This window comes from Falco peregrinus, chromosome 12 (genome assembly GCF_023634155.1).
Source record: "Falco peregrinus isolate bFalPer1 chromosome 12, bFalPer1.pri, whole genome shotgun sequence".
Classification (NCBI taxonomy): domain Eukaryota; kingdom Metazoa; phylum Chordata; class Aves; order Falconiformes; family Falconidae; genus Falco; species Falco peregrinus.
In genome coordinates, this window is record NC_073732.1 from 9,489,029 (window position 1) to 9,513,087 (window position 24,059).

At 45.9% G+C, this 24,059-nt stretch overlaps 1 protein-coding gene across 1 annotated transcript in view; it reads left to right on the plus strand.

Moving 5' to 3' along the window:
* Positions 1–9,028: 9,028 nt before the first annotated feature.
* The window catches only part of SGPP2 (sphingosine-1-phosphate phosphatase 2), a 42,067-nt gene continuing 27,036 nt past the window's right edge, over positions 9,029–24,059 (plus strand). Inside the window, exons 1-2 of the mRNA XM_055817599.1 lie at positions 9,029–9,271; positions 23,453–23,611. Of these exons, the coding sequence (XP_055673574.1) occupies positions 9,059–9,271; positions 23,453–23,611 (372 nt within the window). The 5' untranslated portion in view covers positions 9,029–9,058. The remainder of the gene's footprint in view (positions 9,272–23,452; positions 23,612–24,059) is intronic.

Genomic DNA, 24,059 nt, shown 5'->3' on the forward strand with positions numbered 1-24,059 from the left:
CAAATTAGGAACAATTATAGGCCAAAAGAGAAAACACCATTTTACCACTGTATCAGCCACGTACTGACCACTGGGTGCTCTTCTGGTGCCTCTTCTCTAGGAAGGAAAGTGTTCAGGGAAGAGCAAAAAGGACTAAGGATTGGGAAGAGCTTCCTTACAAAGGGAACCCAATGGACCAGGACTCCACAACCTCCAGAAGAGGCAGCTTAGAGGGGATACAACAGCCATCTAATTGACTCTGCCGAACAAGCCAAGCAACTCACAGTGAACGGATCGCCAGCATTACAGGGCGATGGAGATTGCCAAAAGGGATGCAACCAACTTCTAAACCCGCCAAGGGTGACTGTAACTCTAGAAGCAAAGGGATATCTGATTTGTTACTTGGCATACGCCTGCTGTATAGTCTGTTCTGCTGGCCCACTGCTTTTCATAATATTGGAAAGGAAGATGAGAAGCTTGTTTCTAATGGGTTGATTAGATATTAAATATTTTGGAACAAAAACAACTAACAACTGGGATGTCTTTGTGATGGGGGTGAGAACTCAGGATGTTACATTTGGAGAGAAAACTCACCAGTTAGCTAAAATTGTGGTTCTAGCTGAGTCAAGAAAGAGATTCCTTCATCCTAACTTGAAATCTAAATTACTTTAATTGGAGAGTATATGGTTCCTGAGTGTAATGAGTAAGAATACTTGAAAATTGATTAAATTGCCAATTTTTTGTTCACAATTGTTTTCCCCACAAAAATGTGGACTAAATTTGTACTCCCAGTAGCGAATGCCAATTTGGAAGAATTCCACTGGATTCATTGCAGTTGCCCTAGTTGCACCTTCCTTAGTGAGTACAGAATCAGGCCCTGCATGCATCATTTTTCCACTTTTAGACCTGGGGGAACATAATCGGGAGCCTGGCTGAGGTCTAATTCCAGATTAGGTCTTTCATATGTAGATTACAAAGTCAGTGGAAAACAAGCTTGCTTTGGCAGTCACTTTAAAGAAAGACTTTTGGATGATTTTATCAACAGCAGAAGAGGCAATTCATTTTTCATGCTAGAAATCATCATATATCTCATTTTGGGAGATGTGATCTATACTGACTTTTTTTGTGTAGAGAGAAAAATACCCTATTTTCTTAGGGCCACTTCAGGTTTCTGGGACACTTCTGTCCTCAAAACCTCATCCCGTAATCTCAGAGAAATGCTTGTACCCAATGTATTTGGATCAATATTTTTGTTTTATTTATTTCTATAGTCTTGTCTCTTTGATTCTCTGAGGCTTCAAATAAGATTTCAGAAGCTCATCCACAGTTTCTGTATGAATTCTGCCAGAAGCACGGACATTGACTTATGGTTGTGGCTTGGATTTGTAGATGCTAATGGAAGAAAGCACCCCTGGAATGCAACTTCTCTCAACTCTTGCACTGTTAGAGACCTCATAACTGCTTAGAAAAGGAGTTAAAACATGATTTTCTCTTCAGCTGTTGCCAGGAAATCTGCCAACCAGATGGATGATCTATGGTGGATGGTCAAAAATGATAGTGCTACCACTGTCTTTCAAAGGAATGCATATTCCCCACATGAGCACAAACCAATAGAGAGAACAGGGTGGGCATGGCTATCCTCTCTAAAACAATCAACAGATGTCTCAAGTCTTAGTGTCCATGGGAGAGCCCCAGGCCAGGCTGCAGCGCTGTAACATCCACCCTCCCAGTCAGAGGGTGCAGCAGCTCCTGTCAGGTGTGATCGGTCACCTCTCGGATGATATCTGGTATTCAACAATTTGATGCGGAGAACAAATTTTTACCAAAATAGTTAAATCTGAGGTTTATTAAAATAGCTGTACAGACAGTTGATAGAGTTTGCATTAAAGGGAGATGAACAAGTTGGCCACGTTTCTCTCCTGCAAAAAAATACTGAAAATGCCTGCCATTTGGTGATATTTAAATACATTTCAACAGCAAAATGTGTGCTTTGAGAGTAAGGCATAGTAGAAAATCACTCCTACCGTGAGTTAGTAGAGGTGGAGGATCCATTATAACTCCATTCTTAACAGGGATGAGGGAGCTGCCCAAGCAAGCCATCTCCTCAGTCTGCCTGGGTCAGAATTCAGTGGTGTCTCCACAACGGGGTCTGTAAGTGCAGGGTAGCCCTGTATTTCTGTCTTCCTTATGAATCCCTTTTCCTTCCTTTCTTCTCCTGGTCTGGAAATGGTCACTTTTTAAGGGGTTGCAAACTGTTTCAGAAGGCAAGGGCAGGACCACCTGATGCTCTGGAAATATGCTGGTCACACCTGGAAGAAATAGTAATCTCAACTTTACTTATCCAAATGCAAGAATAGCAGTACCCTTGCCTCATCAGCAGGTGAGTATTAATTGCTAGAAACAGGGCAAATTCCCAGAATATAAAAGGGTTTTTCTTACTGCCCTGTACAGTTAATTTCGTAGCTTCCAGTGTTTGAAGTGGATGACTTGTGTTATTTCTAATGAATCAAGGCAAGTGCTCTCAGACCTCCTAATGATTGTTTCTATCTACTATACCATAAAATGTACATATATATCCTCCTTGGTTTACTGCCAGTCAATCAATGTTAAAACGTTGACATATGGGTGTGGGATTTTTTGCTGTCTTTAAAATAGGATCAATGACATTAAGGTTTGTCATGTAAATAGTAGAAATAAAGCAAAAACCCCAAGAGCTAATTATGGTTTTAGGCTGGCATCTGTAATGTGGGTGGCAGTAGAATGAAAAGTAGAGAATTTCAAAGTTCTTCACAGTTGAATGAATTGACTGAGTATGTTTTTTAGTGGTTGCAAAAACGTTAGTTACCCAAAGTTCCTGCATACAAACAAAATAAATCTATGAACTGGCTGCACTAGCCTCAGTCCATTTCATTGCTCATTTTCCACTCCCACCCTTCCTTCTCTGGCCTGTTAACTCCGGAACAGACTTTTTGTTGAAACTCATAAACTGCCTGGAAACAAAATAAATTAACAAGTCAACAGCTCCCAGCAAAAGCCACTGTTGCCCTTCTCAGGATACTTTTTGTTGGCTGAGTCTCTGCAGGTGCTGAACAATCCTGATGGCCAGGTTGACTTGCATTGGCAATGCTCAGCTCCATCCCGCAAATAAACAGAGTTTAGAAGAAAGCAAAATAACCTCAGCCTGTTGCATTCCTAACAAGTGTCTGACAGTAGTGACTCATGCTGTCATCAGGCAGTGACAAACATTTAGAAAACAATGCTGTAGCTTAAAAAATGATGGCAGGAGGTTTCATGTGAAGTGTCCCTAAGGAGAAGCTGTCAAGGGGCAGGATGGAGAGGTACCCAGCTTTCAAATCCATCCTCTGCTCTGAACAGGATGGAGAACCATGGAAAAAACATGCAGTGCACAGAGGGCGTTTGGTGTGGTGTCTGCCAGGGTGAGACGAATTGCTGCTCCCCAGCAGTAGTGAGTATCCAGTACTTTTCCTTCAGAAAAGGGATGTGATTACAATCAGCAGCTCCTTTCCAACCGTTTTCGCTTGGTGTTGTACATGCTGGGTGTGAGGTGCCTGTTAGCAGCTGGCTGCTTAAGGACAACGTGCCGTGTTCAGGCTCCCTTCTGCACACATGGGCTCAGAGCAAAACCCGCCTCTCTGGAGTCAGAGCTTGCCTCAAAGACAGGGAACTTGTAAAAAGTAGGGTATTATGCTGTATTCGATAATAATTACTCGGGAACTGTTGTGTTGTCATCATTTTTTTCACAGGCTGAATGAGGATTTGTTCAACAGAGCATGCCAGAAGATGTCTCAGGGTAAAACAAGCACAGAGAAAGGGTGTTTGTTCAGCCGAGCCCTTCCAGCAGGGTCTGCGTCCCTACAGCAAAGGTGTACTGTCAGGCTGCCCCTCTCCAGGGATGCTGCTTATAACGGCCCAGGAGCTGGTCACTGCTAGCAGAGACCCTCCCAGGTCCTTTCACAGGGGTGATTTACAGAGGCTGCCCAATTCCCTTGTCTTTGTGCTGTCCTTTCAGTCCAGGCACTGGCTGCTGTAAGCAGAGATGCACCAGGCAGCGGCAAGGGAGCTGCTGTAAAAAAAAAACAACTCGAAACCCTTTCCATGGTTTCAAGTACATCAAGACAAAACTCATCCCAGAGATATTTTCACCAATTTAAGCCTAGACTGCTCTTGAGACAATCAGATTTTTTTCCAGAAATAGTATGTGGTATTGCAAATAAAATCAGACAGGTCAACTCTAATGACAGTCAGGCTTTTAAAATTTCTTAGGGGTTAAATTCGGTATTTAAACAGAGCATTATCAATTTCTTGTCTGCTGTTATTTCCCAAAACACTGAAACAGCCAAGGTATGGTATAGCCTACAAATAGCCAGAAATGTTGAGAACACCTCTAGAAATTTCACAGTAGATGTGCGTGCAATTGAAGTGTCCAAGTGATATGGTGCAGAATAATTATTTAAATGACATGCTAATCATCACTGGAAATTAGCAATACCATTTCAAGCAGTGCAAATCATAAGCAATTACATACCATTATCTGGTTACTTACACTGCAAACAGAAAAGTTAATTATTCCTACCCGAGACAGCAGCTGCAGCTTCAGCATATTCTCTTTCTTGCAGTTTTTGGGGATGCTTTCATCTTCCCAAGTTCCCAAATTCACTTTGCTTTTGTACTTACATTCTCTAAAACTGAAAATATGACTATATATAAAATAAGGATTTTGCCATAAAATTATGTGAGAATTATAAAAATGTGGGTCTACAATTCCATTTCTTCCCTTGCCTAAGGTTATGGGAGTTGATGAGCAGCTGGGACCCTAAAGGACCGATATATTTCGCACATACCCTGTGCTGGAGCATTACCTTTTTAAGACCATCTGTGCAAAGACAATCCGCGTGTGCTCAGTGTGTTGAAGGCTGTGGAGGTATTACAGAAGTGTGTTCCAATCTAGCTATACTGCTCAGTTAAAATAAAGATATTTGCATAGCAAACATTTTCTCACAGCCAGAAAAGGCATACAAAGCGTGCAGGCTTAAGACCCATTACAGCTGTGTGGACTCCTGTTGTACCAAATCAAGCAGGTTTTCTGTCGTTACATCTCAAATGGAGATCAAATCTGGGAGAGGTTCAATGAAAATTGCACCTATCCATGGCTTTACATTGAAGACACAAGACCGTTCCTACTGCTGCAGAGCCAAGCCCGGTGGGATTCTTTCTGTATTGACCTATGTTGCAAAAAATTTTTTTCTAAGGAAATTTCCTCAAAATGTATTGTGTTTGGAAAATTTATTCAAAGTGATTTTTTTTGAGCTTTGATATGCATTAAATCAAAAGCAAAAGATTCCAGTGCTGTGAAAAGCATGGTCTCTCATGCATCAGTTTCCAAGGGTACCTTCTACAGATATTCGCCATCTCTCCACTATACTTCAAAATCTTAAGTTCTTCCAGCTAAGCTGAGAAAGCTCCATTTTGTTCCCTGTGAGGTTAGTGGGTGGTTGGGTCTGACATTCGGTACAAAAGTCTCAGATCCAAAATAATGTCTTCAGTAACATGTCAACTAAATAAAATGAAAATGCAGGAATCTTATAAAAAGCATAGTCGGAACTTTTCAAACATACAGATTTTAATGGTTTCTTCTGCATCATAAACAGTGAAAAATGCAAATTGCCAAGAAATAGCGAAGGAAGATGGAATTGTTGGGCTCTAAGTACATTGAGAAAATGACTGAGGATAGTGAAAACGTATGGCATAAAGCTGGGAAAGAAAATCTGTTCAAAACCTGTTCAAATACAACGTGCTGTGATACTGATGAGTTGGTGGGACTTCTGTCTTCACTGCCTGGCCAAAGGATTTCTGCGTCTAGCCATAAGTATCTTCAAATGCTGAAGAAGAGGGATTGCAGCAGAACCCTGAGTGCCACCCCTCCCTCTGGCACATCCCACATCCCACCATCAGGCTCTGTGGTCCCCAGTCCCAACGTGCTGGTGTTTGTAGCTCTGCCCTGCCAAACCTCCATCACCCCTTGGTATCAAAGGTACTAGCGAGTCCCTTCCCCTGATACCAGTGACATCTCATAACGCAGTGACTGTGCCTGCTCTACGGCAGTTTCAGCCGAGGCTTCGGTTTGTCCACGTTCACATCATCCCAGTGTTTTTTGGCTTAGAAAACTGCAGCTCTGACATTTGTGTGTATAACTAACAACCTGCCGCCACCTCAAAGGGCTGTCAGCTGAAGTAACTCGAAGTACAATCTTCTGCAGCGAAACGCGGTTGCTGTCTGCAGAGCGATGGTAAAAGTCATGCTCGTATTTGCTCCTCCAGACCCATTCCCTCGGCTTACAAGTCAAAACAAGACTTGTCTGGATGTCAGGATTGCAAACTCACGCTGGCATTCGAAAACTGAGCTGTGTTCTCCTAGCATCATTTTCCACCCCCAGTCGTGGAATTTGTACTTTGCTGTTAGCTTTGTTGATGCTGGAGGCAAAATTATCCACCGTCATGACAGTGACACCCGTTGTTGTTAAGGAAATGCCTTCAGCATAAGGCACTATTTTCAGCTTTCTCAAAAGTTGTCCTTTGTATCCTCATCTTCCATGCTTATCCTCAGCCCAGAGGTGATTTTCTTCCCTTGTGAAAACATAGCTGAATGCTGACCAGCTATTAGTGAGATATTTTGGCCTTAGATGAGGTAGTTTCACCAGCTAAAGCTTTAAAAATGGGTTTTGTAGCTGGACAGTTTATAAATAGCTTTTTTTAAACACTCTCAGAATGCTATTCATCTAGTCCTTTGTAGTGATGTTTTTTCCACTGGTTTTACAGAAAACTGCCTTTCTAAATGTCAGAAAATCTGTATGGGCCGGGACAGCTCTTGAATTTTTCATTTGTTTACTTTTGAGATTTTTTTTCTAAAGCAAATCTTTCAAGGAGCCAAACCTTGAGTATTTTTCTTGGCCATCAGAGGTAGGTCTCAGGAAAATGTGATTAGAGCATTGTTCTGAAAGAGGAATAGAAGAGGAATGATTCATACTCTCGGTTCGAGCAAGAATAAACAAGTTGTTCCCTGAGCAGTGCAAATGATAAAACAAACTTCCTATAGATTTTTGCTCTGTATTACTAGGCAATTCCCACTGCAACAGTCATTCTTCTGCCCTCGGTTCTCTCCTCAAACCCTCCATCCTCTTTGTGGCGCAGACACCTCCTGCTGATATGCTACAGTCCTTCCTACGATCCTCTGGGCCATCCTGGAAGTACCTGTGCTTCCCTCTTCCCAAAGCTGCGCCCCTGCATCCTGCAGCCGTGCCCGTACCTGTTAGGTACCTGACAGGCCAGGGGCGGAATTGCCAGCAGCATGCCTGGAAATGAGCGTGTCTGGGATGGGGCCATCAGGCAGCCCGAATTGTGCCATCATTGGCTTATGTACCACTTATAATTGCTTATATTGATTTAATGAGTGTTAGGCATCTTGCCTCTCCAGGTTTTCCACAAATCCCTTTAGCTGGATATTTGCACCCCTGGGCCCCCAAGCACCTTTGTAAAATGTCCCCACGCCACCAACCTAATTAGGGCCAGCTCATTTCTAAGCTAGGAATGACAGGCAGCATCCCTTACGCATGCAGCCTGATTTTGCAAAGGGTTACTGCAGTCTCGACTTAAGGGGTGCTTAAAGATCCTTCAGGCATGCTTCAGACCCGGGGTTGCATTTTTTTTTCAGTGACATTGCAATTCCAGCTTTGCTTTTCCCCCCATTCCCCAGGGGTTCGTATCCGCGTGCGGATTCCCTTGTGAGGTGGGAGGGCTGGCTTGCTCTGGTGTTCCCATCCCACAGAGCAGCAGGAGGGTCCCAGGCGTGGCTTTATCCAGCACTTTACTACTCAAGCTGGCGTAAGGAAATACAGGGGTAAACCTGCACGTAGCTGTTGTGTGCAAACGCCTCTGCTAAAACAATCTACTAACGTAATCTAAGGGCTAATGCCAAGAAAAGGGTAAACTCTTCAAAGCAGATTCCTCCCATACCCTCTGTGGCTTTCTTGGAAGCCTCAAGACAAACCAAGAGCTGGAGTGCTCAAAGACATGGACAAGGCGGATTAAAATTAACAATAGGTAGAAATCCCCTCCCAGCTTTTTTAAAAAATATTTATTTATTTTATTTTAATTTTTTATTTTGGGGGCTTTATTAGGTTTAGAGTAAGTTTGGAAAAGAAATCTCAGTCATCCTGAATTCTTATCGGCCGGCTGCTGAGGCACACTCCCACTAACCTAGGTGTCTGCCTGAAGAAGAATTAGGTAGAAGCTGGCTACAAGCTGTTAGTTCTATTTTAATACTTGGGAAGTATTATAATGACAATGGGGAGACACAGGTATGTAGGCAGATCAGATAAATATTGACTTGTGGTTGGCAAAGAGAAGTTTTAAAATACCTACAGAGTGCCAGTGCTGGCCATGCACATTCATTCCTGCATTCTTTCTTTCTGCTGTGTCCCTGGATGAGCTCCTGTCTCACTGCCATCAGCAGCAGAACTCCCAGCCGCACCAGCGGGGCAGCAGTTTTACTCTTCAGATGAACGTGTTAAAAACTCTTGTGCGTGTCGCCACATAGGGGGACAAAATAAGAATGAAATCGTTTTGAAGGGTCTGTCTGTAATACAATGACAATAACCGTGAAGGCACTATGGACCGAACTCATCCAGCTGTACGGAAGTCAGTCTATGTAGAAGGAATTAAGCAATATAAATGCAATTTTTAATTGAAATGCTACCCTTGTGGATGTTTCATGTATCTGAGAAACAGGAAAAAGAACAGAAAAGTTTCCCAGCTGCTTATGGGTGCACCTAATAAATTATACAGCCATTTAAAAAAAAAACCGAACTGAATTTCCCGCCGCCGCCGGGCGGGGGCCGGCCGGGGTACCCCGGCAGCGCGGGGGCAGGCGCACGGCCCGGCCGGCAGAGGGCGCTGGCGGGCACCGCACCTGTGCGGGGCGGGGCGGGGCGGGGCGGGGCGGGCGCACCTGGCCGTGGCCGCGGGGCCGCCGGGCGGGTGGTGGCGGCGGCGCTGCCGGCAGCATGGCCCGGCTGCTGGGCACCCTGCGCGGCTCCCAGCCCGTGGCGCGCTTCCAGCGCTGCTGCGGGCTCTTCCCCGCCGGCGAGGAGGGCGGCGGCGACCCCGCGGAGGGGCCCCGGGACCGCGGCGCCTGTAACGGCGCGGCCGCGCCGCGCCGCCTGGCAGCCCGTGGCCGCGGCCCCCCCGGCGGGTTGCGGAGCGGCTGCGGCCCGCAGGTGAGTGCGGCGGGGGGCGGCCGGGCCGGGCCGGACTGTGAGTCAGCAGAGCCGCCCGCGGCCGTGCGCGCCGGGGCTCCCTGGGGGGGCTCCTGCCGCAGCCCCCCGCCTGCCCCGGGGTGGGGATGGAGGGGGGGCGGTGCCGGCGAGCGCTGCGCGGTGCCTTCATCCCGGCTCCGCCGCGGGGGGAGCTCGGGGGGGCTCACCGCACCTCCCCCATCGCTAGCGCCCCCGCAGCGAGGCGGTGGGAGTGTGCCGGGCCCTGCCTTCGGAGGCGCCTGGCGGAGCGCAGCCCCCTTCCCCCACGCCCCCGCCCCGGGATGGCGGCGTTCCGCAGCGCTGCCCCCCGGGATGCCAGTGTTCCCGTGGGCAGCGGCTGGGAAGCGGCTCCGGGTCGCTGCCGGGGGGTGTCGGGGGTCCGGGCTGCGCTGCCGCGGGCCGCGCACGACCCGGCGTTCCGTGTCATTCCCTTGGGAAGGGAGCGGGGAAGGGCATGACGCAAGCCGTGTGTACAGGCTGGATGACCTGCTTTTTCTCCGGCTGTGATGGCAAGAATTCATTAAGATCGCTTCGCGGTGCCGTTCGCAGGGAGGTGTGACAACGGGCTCGCAGGCGCTACCTGCAAAATACACACGGGCCGGCCTGAGCGCTGCGACTGCCGCCCCTTCCGTCCTGTTTCACCCTTCCCTGTGCTACATCTAGTGCTTGAGGTCCCCTTTCAAGCATCTAAAATTCTTCATCGGCCACTGCTCGACTCTCTCTCCAGTAAAGGATGAGGACCGGTGGGACAGTCCTGCAGCCTGTTCACTTCCCAACTCCAGTAAACTATTTTTGGTAAATTACACAGTGAATTCACTGAAAGACTTGGTTTCACTACCGATTTGAGGAGTGACATAGTTGATGTCACCGTGTTGATACTGAAGTCCTGTCCAAGTTAATGTTCTGTGATTGCAGCCGTTCGCTTTACCTTTAGCCGGTTGTTTTGTGTTTCACAAACTAAGACGTAACTGCCTTTGTTTTAAGGCTGAGTCTCTCCTGGTTGAGACTCCACGAGACCTCGAGACAGAAGCAGAAGGGTTTGGTTCCACATAATTAGGACGCTCACTTCTGAAACACATGGAAGCTGGATTCAAACCCGAAGGAAATGGAGATGAGAGTAATGGCTTGAGCAGTGTTTCAGTGAAGTGCTAGAATTATGAAGATAGATTCTCTGCTCCTGTGAAAATTAATTTTTACAGAAAGGGTCTTCTGCAGCCTGCCAGGAGACGCAAAAAGGGACTTTAGGTTTTCCGTATCCCAAACCCCATACTCACTGCCCTGTTGCTAAATGAACTGGGGCTGCCCTGATGTATCTGCAGAGAAGTGGGTTTAGGAATCCAATGCACACAGCAAAGTCCTTGGTTGTAAACTCTCTGTGGGCAGTGGTATTTTTTTGCTCCTAGCTGTATGCGTTTGCAGAAAGGTGCTTAAGCACTGCCCTTGTGTCTCACTCCTGGTAACCTTGGGTGGTGCTCTGCTCAGCTTGAGCATCCCTTCTGAAGCGGGGGAGGTTCAAAGTCCATATTATCAGGACAGACGGTTTCTATGTGGTAGTAACTTTCATATTACTTTAAGAGCACTGCATTGTGGCAGTAAAGACAAAGGTTTTCTGGTTCTCCTTCTGAAGTTCTTCGATGCTCAGTAGTTATACCTGCGAACACAGAGTATATTGCACGACTGAGTGAGGAAGACATGAACAGTTGGCCAGATGCTGGGTCTGCCGTGGCTCCATCTCTCCAGGACATTCCCCCTTCCTTTTGCTTCAGCTCTCAGGGCCCCTGCAGCTGATGTGGGCTGGATCACATGCAGAGGTGGCCGGGCTGGAGAGACTCTGGGGAAAGGGAGCTGAGGGCTGGCAGCTGGTGGTGGTTTGGGAGGGGATGGACATGCCTGGTAGGGATGGATGCCATACTGTGTGGAGAGAAGAGGGTAATGAGACAGGACAGCTCTTCATCTGGGAGAAGGAGGCCTTTAATTACCTGCATGTGTTTGTTGCCAGTGGTGCTGCTTGTGACGTATCAGTGTCATCTTTTATGTATAACCTCCAGATTATATGTTGGTTTGGTTTGGTTTTTTAAAACAAGTCAGCAAGGCCTCGTTACAGTGGTCAGCAGTGCAATGAGTGGCTGTTATTTCTGAATCTTTATAATTCAGTCCTGTCTGCTCCACAGTAGCTGCCCTGAAATGACGAGACAAGGAACGACATACTTAGATGTGATGGTGAGGGCTGCATGTGTTTCTTAAATATTGAATCAGTTGCCTAGCTTGTGTTCTTGATGTTCCCTTGGTTACCAGATAGAAGCACTTTTTATTACCTCAAGTGAAAACTCAGCTATATGAGCGTGCTATAAAACGGTGCTAGTCTAACACTCTAGCTGGATTTATGCCCTGACTTGGACTTGGTATTGGACCCATGGGCTTTTAGTGAAGGAGCTGTCAGATTTTATTACTACAGAAGACAAGACAGTAACTTCCTGTAATTATCCTGTCTCTAGCTAATACTACTTTGCTTTCTGTATTCCTTTCTAATATTTGATTTGCAGGGAGTTTATTTCTGAAGCTGCCTGAAAGATTTCTTTTCCTGATGCTCTGTATGAAGTCCTAGAATTGCCCACTTAAAAATTCTGACTTAACTTTCTGAAGACTTCTCCAGTGTTTTAGTAAGCAGCCAAATAAATGGTACATGTATTTAAAAAGTGGAGTCTTGCTTATCTAACCTCCTGATGGACTTTTGCTGATGAAATTGATAACCTGAATTAAAGGGGACAAAATAAAAAAAAATTCTTTTATTCAAAGTTCTCTGTAGAGATTTGTTTGTTTTTTTCTTCACTCTTCCTTTTTCCAGATGCTTTATCATCCCTGAGATCTTATCTTTCTGCCTTTAAAAGAGTACAGTTCATATTTACACTGTAGTTATACCTTAACTGTCAGAACTGCTCCGAACTGGTGCAGTGTTTACAAATGATGTTTAGTGATTGTATAGCTCTTGCTTGTTAGGTGAGGAGGTGAATAACCAGGGTAACAGCAAGATGATGGTAGCAGGAATGGAAAAGGTAGGTAAAAACTGTGTATGCATCTCTGATGTGTTGCAGTCCCTGAAAATGTAGTTGATTACTGGCATGACATCGAATACAGCACTGCTGTTGCTGTGATGGCATGCCTGCTTAATTTGGAGTAGTCTTGCTCTAGAGCTTGAGTCAAGGTCGCTCTTCTGTGGTGTTCCCTTGCAGTAGATTTTTGCATCAGCCTCACAGCCTTGCTTTTAAAATCATATTACTGCCTTACTCAGTTTCACATTGTTTTGCTTTCCACGCAGCGTTAAGTTGGCAGTAGCTGAGGTAGGTTCAGCAGGTGCGACAAACCCTTGTGAGGAAGGCCCACAGGCACCATTAGGAGAGCTGGCAGCAAGGCATTGCTGCCTCAAGTGCTAGTGCTTTGTCCTCCTAGAGAACATAGCTGAACTTTTGGAAGTCCCCTGGTTTGGAGCTGCAGCTGGAGAAATGTGAGGTTCAGTTTCTTATTTCGATAGGTAAGCGCAAGTCTTACGTTCCTCGTTCCTCTGCATCACTCCTGCTGCTGTGGTACTTGGTGCTCAGCTCTGCCCTGCCCAGTGCGGCTGCCGAGGGAGCTTCCCTGTCTTGCATGTGTCCGATTTTTGGTTTAAGGTTCCCAATGGAAAGCAGCTGGTAAGAGATGCTGTTGGTCCATATGAACGAGGCAGTTTCATGGGATGGTTTTGGCCAGCCCTGTGAGGGATGGTCCTTTGGAAGATGACAGTACAGTCGCATCCCAGATTCAAGCAGTGGGTGGCAACCCTGTGTACCCTGTGGAGACCTGCTAGCGCTGGGTTTGCTGCTCCTCCAGGAGAAGACCAGTGTCCCTTCTGGAGAGCAGGCAGCAAAGCCAGGCACGTGCCATTTGCTACTGGTGTCTAGTCATCTGCTACATCTTGCTGCAGAAACACCTGATGCTGACAAAAGTTTGTGAAACTTCGCTCGCTGATTGTAACAGGTATTGTGCGTGGTGCCTGGTGTAGGGGGAGCTGCTTCGGGTGCAGTGGGTGGCGGTGCAGGGGGCATGCGAGGGGCTGCGGCTGGAGCCTGAGCCCTTACGCCAATGGTCAGGTGCTTTGTGACTCAGCACTTCCCAGCTCCCTGCCTGAGTCATCCTTCTGGAGGCCGCTGGACCTTATAATGAGAAGCTGTCAGGATCCTAGGATTAATTCCAGTGTTTGGAGGTGAGCCACTTACTGTTTTATAATTCTGCTGGATGTCTTAGGCTATTAGCTCAGATATCAACCAGAAGACTAAAAGCTCATCTGCTGTCATTTTCTCGTTTGGGTCTCTGGAGAACAGGGGTAGGTTTAATGGGCGAGGAGCCAGACAAAATCTATTCTCCCTGGAAAATTCCTTTGGACAGACAGTTCTTTTACTTTACCTCGCCTGTACGCTCTGCAGGGAATATTTATGGGTCATCTGGGCGATGGAAGGTGCCTGTTGGCTGCTATGGCAAGTAAATCTGAGATCTGGAATGTACAGGTAGTGTTGTTTAAACAATGAGATTTTAATTGAAAATGGCTATTCAAGATCCTGCTTTATAGGGCTTCATACCAGCTCAGTGTAGTTGGCACCTGTAACTTATTTTTCCAAGGTAAACTGCTACTGGTCTAGTTTTAGAGGTACATGAATGCTTTAATATAGAGTTACATTGCTAATTTATTACTGTTAACATGTTTTTGAATATTTATTACTAGATGAGAAAACAAACTACGTTTAATCCTTCCTTTTGAAGAAAACTGGCTGTTGTAAACTACTGCTAATGGAGTCCCCTGAGCCTGTCAGTTCTGGCACACACCAAGCTGTGTGGTCATTCTGTAACAGCAGATCAGGTCGTTGTTATCCCCTTTGCAACTAGCTTGACTTGACGTAATTATAACTACTTAGTTTAATTAGGTGCATTACCTTCAGTGTTCCCCATTGCCATTTCTCTGTGTAAAAGGAGAGTGCCGAGGTACTTTGTTTTAGAAGACAGTGTTGGGCACCGCAGTTGTGCCACAAGAGCGAAGACCAAATATTGGCACGGGAAGGGGCTCAGAGTCATTGGCAGCGAGGAACTCGTTCCCTGGCAAATGTAAGGCCTGTAGATCAGGATGTATGGCATGAAGCAGGGGACAGAAAAAGTTAAGGGGGGGTCTCGGGAGGAGAAGGGGGTGTGTATGGCAGGGTGGCTGCGATGCCGGTGTTGCCGGCGAGGTGCCAGGGTCAACAGTGAACTGGCACAGACGGAGGCGTTAAACCTTGCAGGCACCTGCCAAATGGTGCCAGCAGCGCGGTGCTGAAGTTGCTGGCGTGGGGAGGCTGCTGGGGTGCGGGGGGCTTCAGCCACAGGGTCACTTCTTCAGCAGTGTAGGAGGTCCTGGCTTTGAAGCAGCAGCAGGGATCCTTGAAGCAGCGCTTGCTGGCAACATCGGGTTACGTGTCGGTCTCCTTGTGTGTTTCCCCGTTGGAAACAGCTGATATCGGCATGGCCCGTGCTAATTGCAACTAATAATGAGGCAGGGAGTGAAATGAGAACATCTTATCTATGGCTCTCGTCCCTAGGGGCAGGCAGGCTGCTGAGGTGTCCTCCAACATGCCTCTCTATAGCCACAGCTGCAACTGGAGCCCCGTGTCTTCCCATTTACCGCAGTCTCTGCCTTCCAGGAGCACGTCTGCCTGGGACTCGCGCGTCTGTGATCACACTTAACCCAGAGCCTGGCCCGGCACTACCTTAGCAAACTGCTCTTTGACTCGAATCCTGGAACTACCTGTGGGGAAACAGTCACTTCTCCCTGTGCTGGCGCCTGATTATAGCAGATGAAAAAAATTATGTCAGGTGTCTGAAAAAGGGTATGGTGTTGCTTTGCCCATTTATCTTCCAGAAGCTTTGCTGCTCTGTACCTCTCAGGACAGACCTCTGCTGTGGGACCGACCTTTGTGCAAAAGCCCAGTGATTGGATTTGTGATGCTGCTGGGTGGGAACATGGGACTAATCCAGGGGGTCAAATTTCCAGGATTTTTCTATTAGTTAATTTTAGTTAAATTAACTAAAAGAGTTAAATCTAGTAGTTAATATCTAAACCTGAGTCTTAAGATGAGAACAAGCCTTTTGCTCTGAAAAGAAACGTAATGGCAATGTCCTGGTTCTCCACAGTCATTTGGCCATTCTGGCATGCCTCTCTTTGGAGAGGTTAGGCTTCTGCGGAGGAGCTGGGAGCTCCTCACAGCTGGTGTGCCGGGGAAAACTGAGCTGAGGGGCTTCCTGTGCCACCTCCTCCAGATCTCTGTGTGGGTATCTAGCAGCCATGCAGGTCCTTGTAATGCTCTGACTCGTGTTTTGGTAGGGAGTCAGAAATACGAGGTGGTGGTGCTCGCAGGGAGCTGGCGTGTGTGGCCAGCTAATGCTGTGCAGTTTGAAAGATGCTGTTGCGTGATACATCCTTCTTCTATCCAAAAATGCTATAAGTAACACTCAGCCTTTGGAGATATGAAATACAGTTGAGTTTCAGAGGAATTTGATCTCCGTTTTGAAGCTGCAGTCCCCGTCCTTCTGAATTGTCTGTAATAGACTTTCTCTAGTCCTTAACTCATGTTTTTTCTTGCCTCTGTCCACAGACGCTGCAGCTACCTAACCTAAGGAATGACTTCCTTGGACGCTTTCAGGCGTAGGCTCTGTGGTGCACCTCACAAAATTGCAATCTAATTTTCGCAAATTAAAACTCAATTAAACAAACCTGTTCTTCCACTGTAAAACAGGGAGGAAGGAAGCCTTTCCTTTCGGCCCTTCCCTCTCCTGCCTGTCTCTTGCCCTGTTGTTTCCTTATTGCACAAATCAACCAGTTCTTCCTGGAACGTAGGAGGATGCTGAAGCGTGTGGGAAACTCACCCACCGCTTGTCAGGGCACCTGAAACAGCCGAGTCCAGCCTGCCTAACCTTGGGTTGGCAAAGCAGGGCTGGGAGAACGGAGGAGGTGAGCTGCCTTCACAGTGCTCATCAAGGAGATGCACGCAGCCCTACTTAGGCTGGTGTTGCGTGGCTTTCTTGGCAGGAAACTGCTGTTGACGCACATCGGTGATTAAAAACAAAAGCATAAGAAGCGGACGCCTGGGGATTTACTTGGGCAACTGGAATGACCATGAGAGGGACAACTTTCCATAAAGAACATGCAAGGAAATAAAGGCATTACCCTCCTGTCAGGAATGTGTGTATAGGTGTTTGCTCAAAAGTCTGAAGACCATGGTGGAAGGTAGACCTCTCTGGGTTTCTCTGAATTATGTTGGAAGAACAGGGCTAAAGCATAATTCTGATACCACGAGACCACTGTTGTGGAGAAGATTGTCTAATCTTGCCTTTTTACTAACCAGCTCATGCTTTGGAGCTCTTGCAAGTTTGGGGATTGGACTAGATGACCTTTAAAGGTCCCTTCCAACCTTAACTGTTCTATGATTCTGTGAATCATGGATGTCAATTCTCCAGGCATCGGCTGAGAAAGGGATATACAGAGTTGAATAGCCTGCAGGTTTGAGTGCCACGGAGAACACCTTTTGATGGAAAGCGATGAGTACAGAGGCCTTTTAGGACAGGTGTCATTGCCATGTGGAAGTAGCTGGAAACGTCGGTGTGAGGGGCGTGCTGCCTGGGAGATGCTGTTTAGGAGGAGCTGTGGGTAGGCTGGAGGAGGGACAGAAATCAGTCTTGTCAAGCTGAAGGTATGTTTGAAAACTAACTTCTGTTCAATAGGTGCAGATACCTATTGAACAAACAAGTGTAGTAAATACTGAGCTGCAGAATGGAAAAGAATAGACTTGGGAGTGCTTTCATGAATGAAAACAATGGTTTGAGGAGATCACAGACTGAGCATGGTTCAATGGTGGCATGCTGGTTTGAAAACAGCCTGCAGACAGCTGAAATTGTGCAGGACTGTTCCTTCGGCGTTACTGTGTCGTGTCTGCTCTTTGGGCCCTGTAATTCAAGACAGACACGTTAAGTCTGGAAAATGCTAAATGTCTTCTGTAAGAAATACCAGGCGGTGAAGCAGTGGAAGAGAGGACAGTTTATGCCCTATTTGAACAGTTGTAGCAAGCTACTCTCATGTCTGCCTTCAGAGGAAGGAAACAATTTGTTTGTCGTCTGCAGTAGGTAAGAAAGTAGGCAGATTTAAATTCCCAGTAAGAAAATTTCAGGCTGGGCAGCAGGAGAGCAAAGCACTTCGAGAGCACCTGGAGCAAGCGGTGGAACCTCCCCCATTGGCGTCTGTAAGAACAGGGGGGACAAACGTCTGTCAGTGATGGGAGCATGAGCAGCCTGTCCTTGGTGGTCCAGCCAGGCTGGGCTTCGGTTAGGCTGGCTTTCAGGAAAGCTGAGGTGGTCCTTCCAGCTGACTGCAGGCGTAGTCCTTCACAAGCAGCATCAGCCTCATTAGCAGCCATTCCCCAGGTCTCTCAGAGAGAATTACAGGCTTTCCTTTTTTTTTTTAATTTATTTTTTTTTTTTTAATTAACAAAGCTTTCTTTTAGGGAGATGACATAATCAATTTTTTCCTTCATTGATTCTTCCTATTAATTGCCTAAACAAGTGCTCTGTCAACTCTGGTCTTATTTTATTCCACTTTACATTTAAATGACCTGGAAGATTCTGTTACATCTACCTGTGTTCTTCCAACAGAACGAAGGAGGGGTAATTACATTATTTCAAGAGCAATATGTGGAAATACAACCTATAATTCAGCCTATCTCCCATGTGATCAGAGTGGAAGGGAAAATAACCTAAATATTAAAAAATGAAATCTTCAGGAATAAGTGAAGTGCCTTAACTGTGTGCAGGAGCTGCCCTAGCTGCGGTGTGCTGGGGGTGTGTCTGGCTCAGCCGACCATCCTTTACAGGCTGGATGAAGATGCGCTGGTGTAAGATGGGTGAGACATGACGAACAGTGTGAGAGACGTTGACAGGGCGAGTGCTGTGCCCAGTGTGGCAGTGCTGGTGGGAGTCTGGGATGCACCTCTGCCGTTTCCTACTTGACTGCTCTTTGGTCCTGGAAAATGTGTCCCCTTTCAGCCTGACAGCTTCCAGCCGTCCTGCTGCCACTGCTCTGCTGTAGTACCTTGCCGAGAGCTTTACATAGCAGCCTCCTTTGGTGCTTTGAATGGCTTAAACTACTGAAATGCTACCAGAAGTCTGCCTGACTTTGAGATGCCCTCTTGCTCTTTGCCTGAGACCACTGAAAGTACCGTGATTGCCTGCCTTGAAGCTCGCATGTCGTTACCGCTCCTGCAGCAGTTGCCTGCCTTCTGCACCACGTGGTGATCCATGGCCGTGTCCCTGCCCGTGGTGCCATTAGTGCCTGCCACTGTAAATGCTTGTGCAACAGCTGTGAGTTGGATGTTGCCTATTCATGTGCCAGTCAACAAACACTTGCTGCTAACAGCAGAGCTGGTCAGAACTTCGTAGTGTTTAAGGAGGGTTTTTTTTCTGATTTCTGTTTGTCTGCATCCCCGCGTTCCTCAGTTCAGCTAGCTCTAGGTGTCTCTCCAACAACAGGGACACTGTAAACCTGGACAACTATCGCTAGCTGGCTGTGTCATGTTCTGGAAGGGATAAAAGAGAATTACTTGTTTAAAAGCCCTTGAACGGAGCGGGAAGCTCACATATATCTGAGTTTGGTTTAGTGAGTTTTTCGTGCCTTGGGGCTCTGTGTGTGCATTTTGTGGGCGCTCTGTGCTGCTGCCCTCCCCTCTGCCATCTTTCAGACATCTCTGCAATGTCTTCCATGTGCCAGTGTCCCTCCTTTTGCTGGCACCTCCACCCCCTAACCTCCAGTCCTGTGCCCCCAGCCCCTCCTCCGGTGAGGGGCTGATGGCCATACCGGGATCTCCCACAGGGCACAGCCCCTTTTTCCTGGCCACCCTGTTGTTTCATCTTGGGGCGATGAGTTTCCAGTGTTGGTGATCCCAGGGAAGGTGAACTTATAGGTGCTGGGGATGTTACTGGATGCTGTCAGCTGCTCATCAGATCTTCAGAAAACTCTGCAATTGTTTGGCATTTAGCTGTGTGGGTGGATGGAGGAGCTGAAGCCTTCGATACCATGGTTTTATTTTGTTTTTTTCTTATTTTCCAAAATCTGATCTCTGATTTTTTTTTTTTATTGTGACTTGAAAGGTTCTTGTATTAACTGGATGCAGTTAACAGATATAGAAGGTGATGTAAAACAGGCTGCTCATACAGAATACTGCAGTACAGAATGATTTTTTCCTACTGGTTATACACCCCCCCAGTACTGCCCTGAGGGACTGTGTTGCCTGATTTACATTGTTTGTGTGCAGCAGCATCTAGATGGGAATTTTTGGCTTTTTGTGGTCTTTGGTGCTTTCTCTAAGTTTTGTGCCCGTTTTCAGCATGAACGGTCCCTTAAATGAGAAGTATTGCAATGCATTAACTAGGGGCTTTGGGAGGAAAGTTCCTGATCTTCTGCAAGGCAATTCTGTTGGAGGGGAAGCAAGGGACTTTGAGAACTTTAATTAAACATGCACATTTTCTGAAAGATCCAAAGTAATTGAGAGCTGAGAACAAAATGTTGGTTAATGGTATCTCTGGTTCAGGCTCTGAGCCTTAGAAGTCTGATACTGCAAAGCTCGTCTCTAGAGACAGGGCAGGGAAAGCTGATCTCTGACAAGAGAGATCCTACAAATTCAAAGGAGTGGTATCTTCACACAGCTTTTTTTTTTTTTTTTTTAAGTCTTGTTGAGGGTATACCTCTGCCTAAAAATACATTTTAAATCCATTATGTTAGTGATGTAACTGCTGTTCCTTCAGCTGTAAAGGCTAAATATTCTTGATGTACATACTTCTTAAAATTACGGATTCCTGCTGTGCTATGTCATAGTGTGTCAGTGTCTCCCAGAGCCACCATGGTGGAGGTTTGAGCTGCTCTGCTGGCCCTGTCGTTCCTGCTCCGCAGGGAGATGTTGGGATGCTCCGGGGGAGGCTGGGCGGGCAGCACCTGGTGACCCACCCCTGGCCACTGTGCAGAGGCTGTGAAACTAGGGTGGCTCACAGCAGTCATTTTCTCTGCCAGCGCTTCGGGCGAGTAGTTAATTTATGGAGACTCACACATTCATGTGTCTCTCTTGTAATTTAAGCAGTTAAAGTTTTTCAAAAAAGGTATTTTATAGTTGATGAGTAGAGCTGTTTGTGTGAAATTACCTGTCTTCCGTGTCTGCGAATGCTGTGGCTTATTGCGTCTTGCTTCTGAAACATTCTAAAAATTCTGACTTTCTCCTACAGCCTTAATTACCACCCATTAAAACCTCTGTGATCCCGATGGAATAGAAATGGAGATGGATGGAGAGGCTGACTCACAGAAAGTGCTTCAGAGGTTGTGGAAGGCATCAGGTCACTTCAGTACATTAAAGAATAACCAAGTCTAAGGATCAGAGTTATTTAAAAGTAGAGACTGAATAAACTTCTGAGGGTGTTAGAAGATGCTAAATGTTCACACAATAATTGTCATGGCTTTTTCCTGCACTGGGGTTAGAATGAGAATGAAAAGGGATGACGAAGCACAGTTGTCTTTGCTTTCTGCAGAAATGATGGATATAACGAGGGAACATGAGCTGACCGCTGGGACCTTGCATGGGCCAGGGTGCGGGGTGCATGGGGTGGGCTTTCCGTACTTACAGTGCTATAGGGTAACAATGATTGAAAACATGGGGGTTTTGTTGGTTTGTTTTGGTTTTTTTTACCATACACTACCTAACATCAAGTGGAGCAATTCTGTGACACCTTGCATGGGGCTTGTTACCATTGTGTGTCACAGGCATCATCTGTTTGTCACCTGGCTCACACGTTGGGCTGTCAGAAACTGCTGGTGTAGTGTTCAAAACCCAGCCAAACAAAACTATTCCAAACAAGGTGGGGGTGATTTCTGATAGAAAAGGAAAAGAATAAAGAAAAAGTTTTAAAAATCACGTGGAAGGTCTTGGCCCTGGCGTCTGCCTGGGAATATATTTTTAACTCAGATTTCTTTTAGAACCTGAAAAATTATTTTTTTCCTGACAAAACAGATTACTGGAATTAGAAAATTTTATCCTTCATCCCATGAGTTCCAAGTATAAAAGTGTTACTCTAGGGATGTGTCTGATCATCTTTGATCTAAAGCACATGAGCACATAATTCCTAATATGTTGGAGACTTATGCTTAATTGAGGAATTAGCGATGCCAGAAGAGGGCTTTCTCTGGGGCACGTTAAGCGTGACCAAGTACGGTTTCAGGATCTCAGGCAGAAGCATCAGAGTTGCTAATTGCACTGGGGGTGTTTTGGAAGTGGCATATGAGAGTCAAGACACTTAGACTGATTGCTCTGTCATTTGGCCAGCTGTAGCATACTGCTGCGCTGTCTTAGAGGGATGCCAGTAACTCAGCTGTGACCTCTATTACTAATACATGGGGGAAAGTCCTGTAACCCCAGTGTTCCAAAAGCATTGAATCACCTTTTATGTTTATTGATGCAAAAAATCAATTTAAATAAGTTGTGGGGTTTTTCTATGATAGGTGGATGAATGCAACTTCTTTCCATCTTGCTTTTGTTGTCTTGATGCACTTTGCCTCATCTTCATCCTGAAAGCAAATGAGGGGACTGGGACTTCTAATAGCTTTTACAATGAGTCACAATTGCATCTCTAGACTCCTTAGGCAATTTTTACTTTTCCTTACTAGTACGTAGGATGACTTTCTCTCTGCTAGATTAGTTACACAGTCAACTCCAAGCATAATAGTTTCCTTTTAGGAGAATTTTAGGAGCTTATGTCAAAGCTGTATCTTAACTTAGTGTGGCTGTGCTGAAACCCTCATGATCTCAGCTCTCATCTTTAGGAATTTCTTTCATCTCATGTTTACATAGCCAACTTTTCTTTTTGGGGAGGTGGAGAGAGACTAGATTGGCTCCCTTGCTCCTGCCCCCAAATCAAAAATCCTCTTTACATCATTCTCCTTTATTTTCTGAAGCATACAGGTGTTTATATAAAATGTGATTCACTTGCATATTGCTTCTGCTGACAGGGTGGGGGAGGCTTCTTAGTGGTGTCCTGGTCCCAAATGGCAGTGATAGCAGACAGCAGACCTTTCCACAAGTGGCCAAAGTCATGGCCTTAATAATACGTGCTGCTGCGTGGCTTCCCAGCTCTGGTGGGCTGGTGCACCATTATAGAAGAGAGAAAACAAGCATGTTGGGTAGAGTTCATCTAATGAAATCATCTGGCTGCCAAATCCAGAGAAAAGTGCAGTCAGTACCTTAATAAAATGACTAAAGTCCCAAACAGCGTCACCTGATACTGTTTGCAATATATATGCTGGTAATATTTAAAGAGACAACCTGGTGGTGGTTATTCAAAGATATTGGAGGGAAAATTTGGTGGTGACAGGGGCAGCTCTTCTCTCTGCCCACTTGCAGCCTTGTTTTCCCCCAGATCTGCTCATGCAGTTGCGATTGTGGAGCCAACTTGCATATAAGGGCTGCGGCATCTCCGTGCGGGGCGATCCCGTGAGCATCCCACCGAGGGGGAGCGCGGGGTCAGAAGCATGCAGAAGAGCCCAGTGTTGAGGGCAGTACAGGGGATGCTGTTGCCAGCAGCACCTGACGGCAAATTTCAGGGACTAGCAGGGTGAACTTTACCTGCTATACTGATGCAAATTTTTAAATGAAATGTTTCAGTAACTGCAGTTTACTTTCTTCATCTCAAAACACATTTCCAAAGAAAGTGATGGTGGCTCTCTATCTACAGATGTAGAAACTTCACAATTAATGCATTGGTGCCCTTTTATGAAATATACTTGATTTCCCTGGAGGAAAGACTGATCTGATCCTTGGAAAATCTTTGTCCATGTGACTGCTACCCTTAATTAATTTGAATAGATTTCCAGTCTGCAGGAAATGTAGTTGAGCTATTGCTATAGCCTTCATTTTAGTATAAAAATTTAACTTCATTTCATGACACTTGTTCCAACAAATTATTTGGTTTAAGGGCTGGGAACTGTAACAGTTAAAATATCTTAAATGCTTGCTATAATAGCTAATTCACTAAAACTTTCTAAAATCTTTTCATTTCCAGGGTTGTACGCAGAAGTATATTGTGAAGAACTACTTCTACTACTACTTGTTCAAGTTTTCGGCTGCTTTGGGAGAAGAGATTTTTTATATCACTTTCCTTCCATTTATTTACTGGAACATTGACCACTCTGTGTCTAGGAGGATGATAATTATTTGGTCTGTAAGTATTTCTATGACTTATTTAAACATGTAGTTGTTAATTCTCTAACTGTAGTAAATGAATATTTAAGAATAAGAATTACCCTTCAAACAAACAAAAAAAGCCAAGATTATTTATGTGTAACTTGTGTGTTGAGGAAGCAGAGGCATTGGGATGCTGAGAGAGGAGGAAAGAGAGAGTAGGTGACTGTTCATCACTGTTACATCTCAAACTGATGTTTTTTCAGCCCAATAACTGATTGAGCTGCTTTTGATAGGCTTTGCACAGAACAGCTGGGAAAACACTTCTTTCCTAATGTGTCATGGTGTTTTAAGGATAATTTTTCATCAGTTTGTGAAATCTTTCTCTTTTACCCCAATTTCTTTTGCATAACCTCTTCATACCATTCTGGTTTGGTTGAAATTAGTATAAACCTAAGAGAAAGGGGATGCGCAGGCTGCAGTGGAAT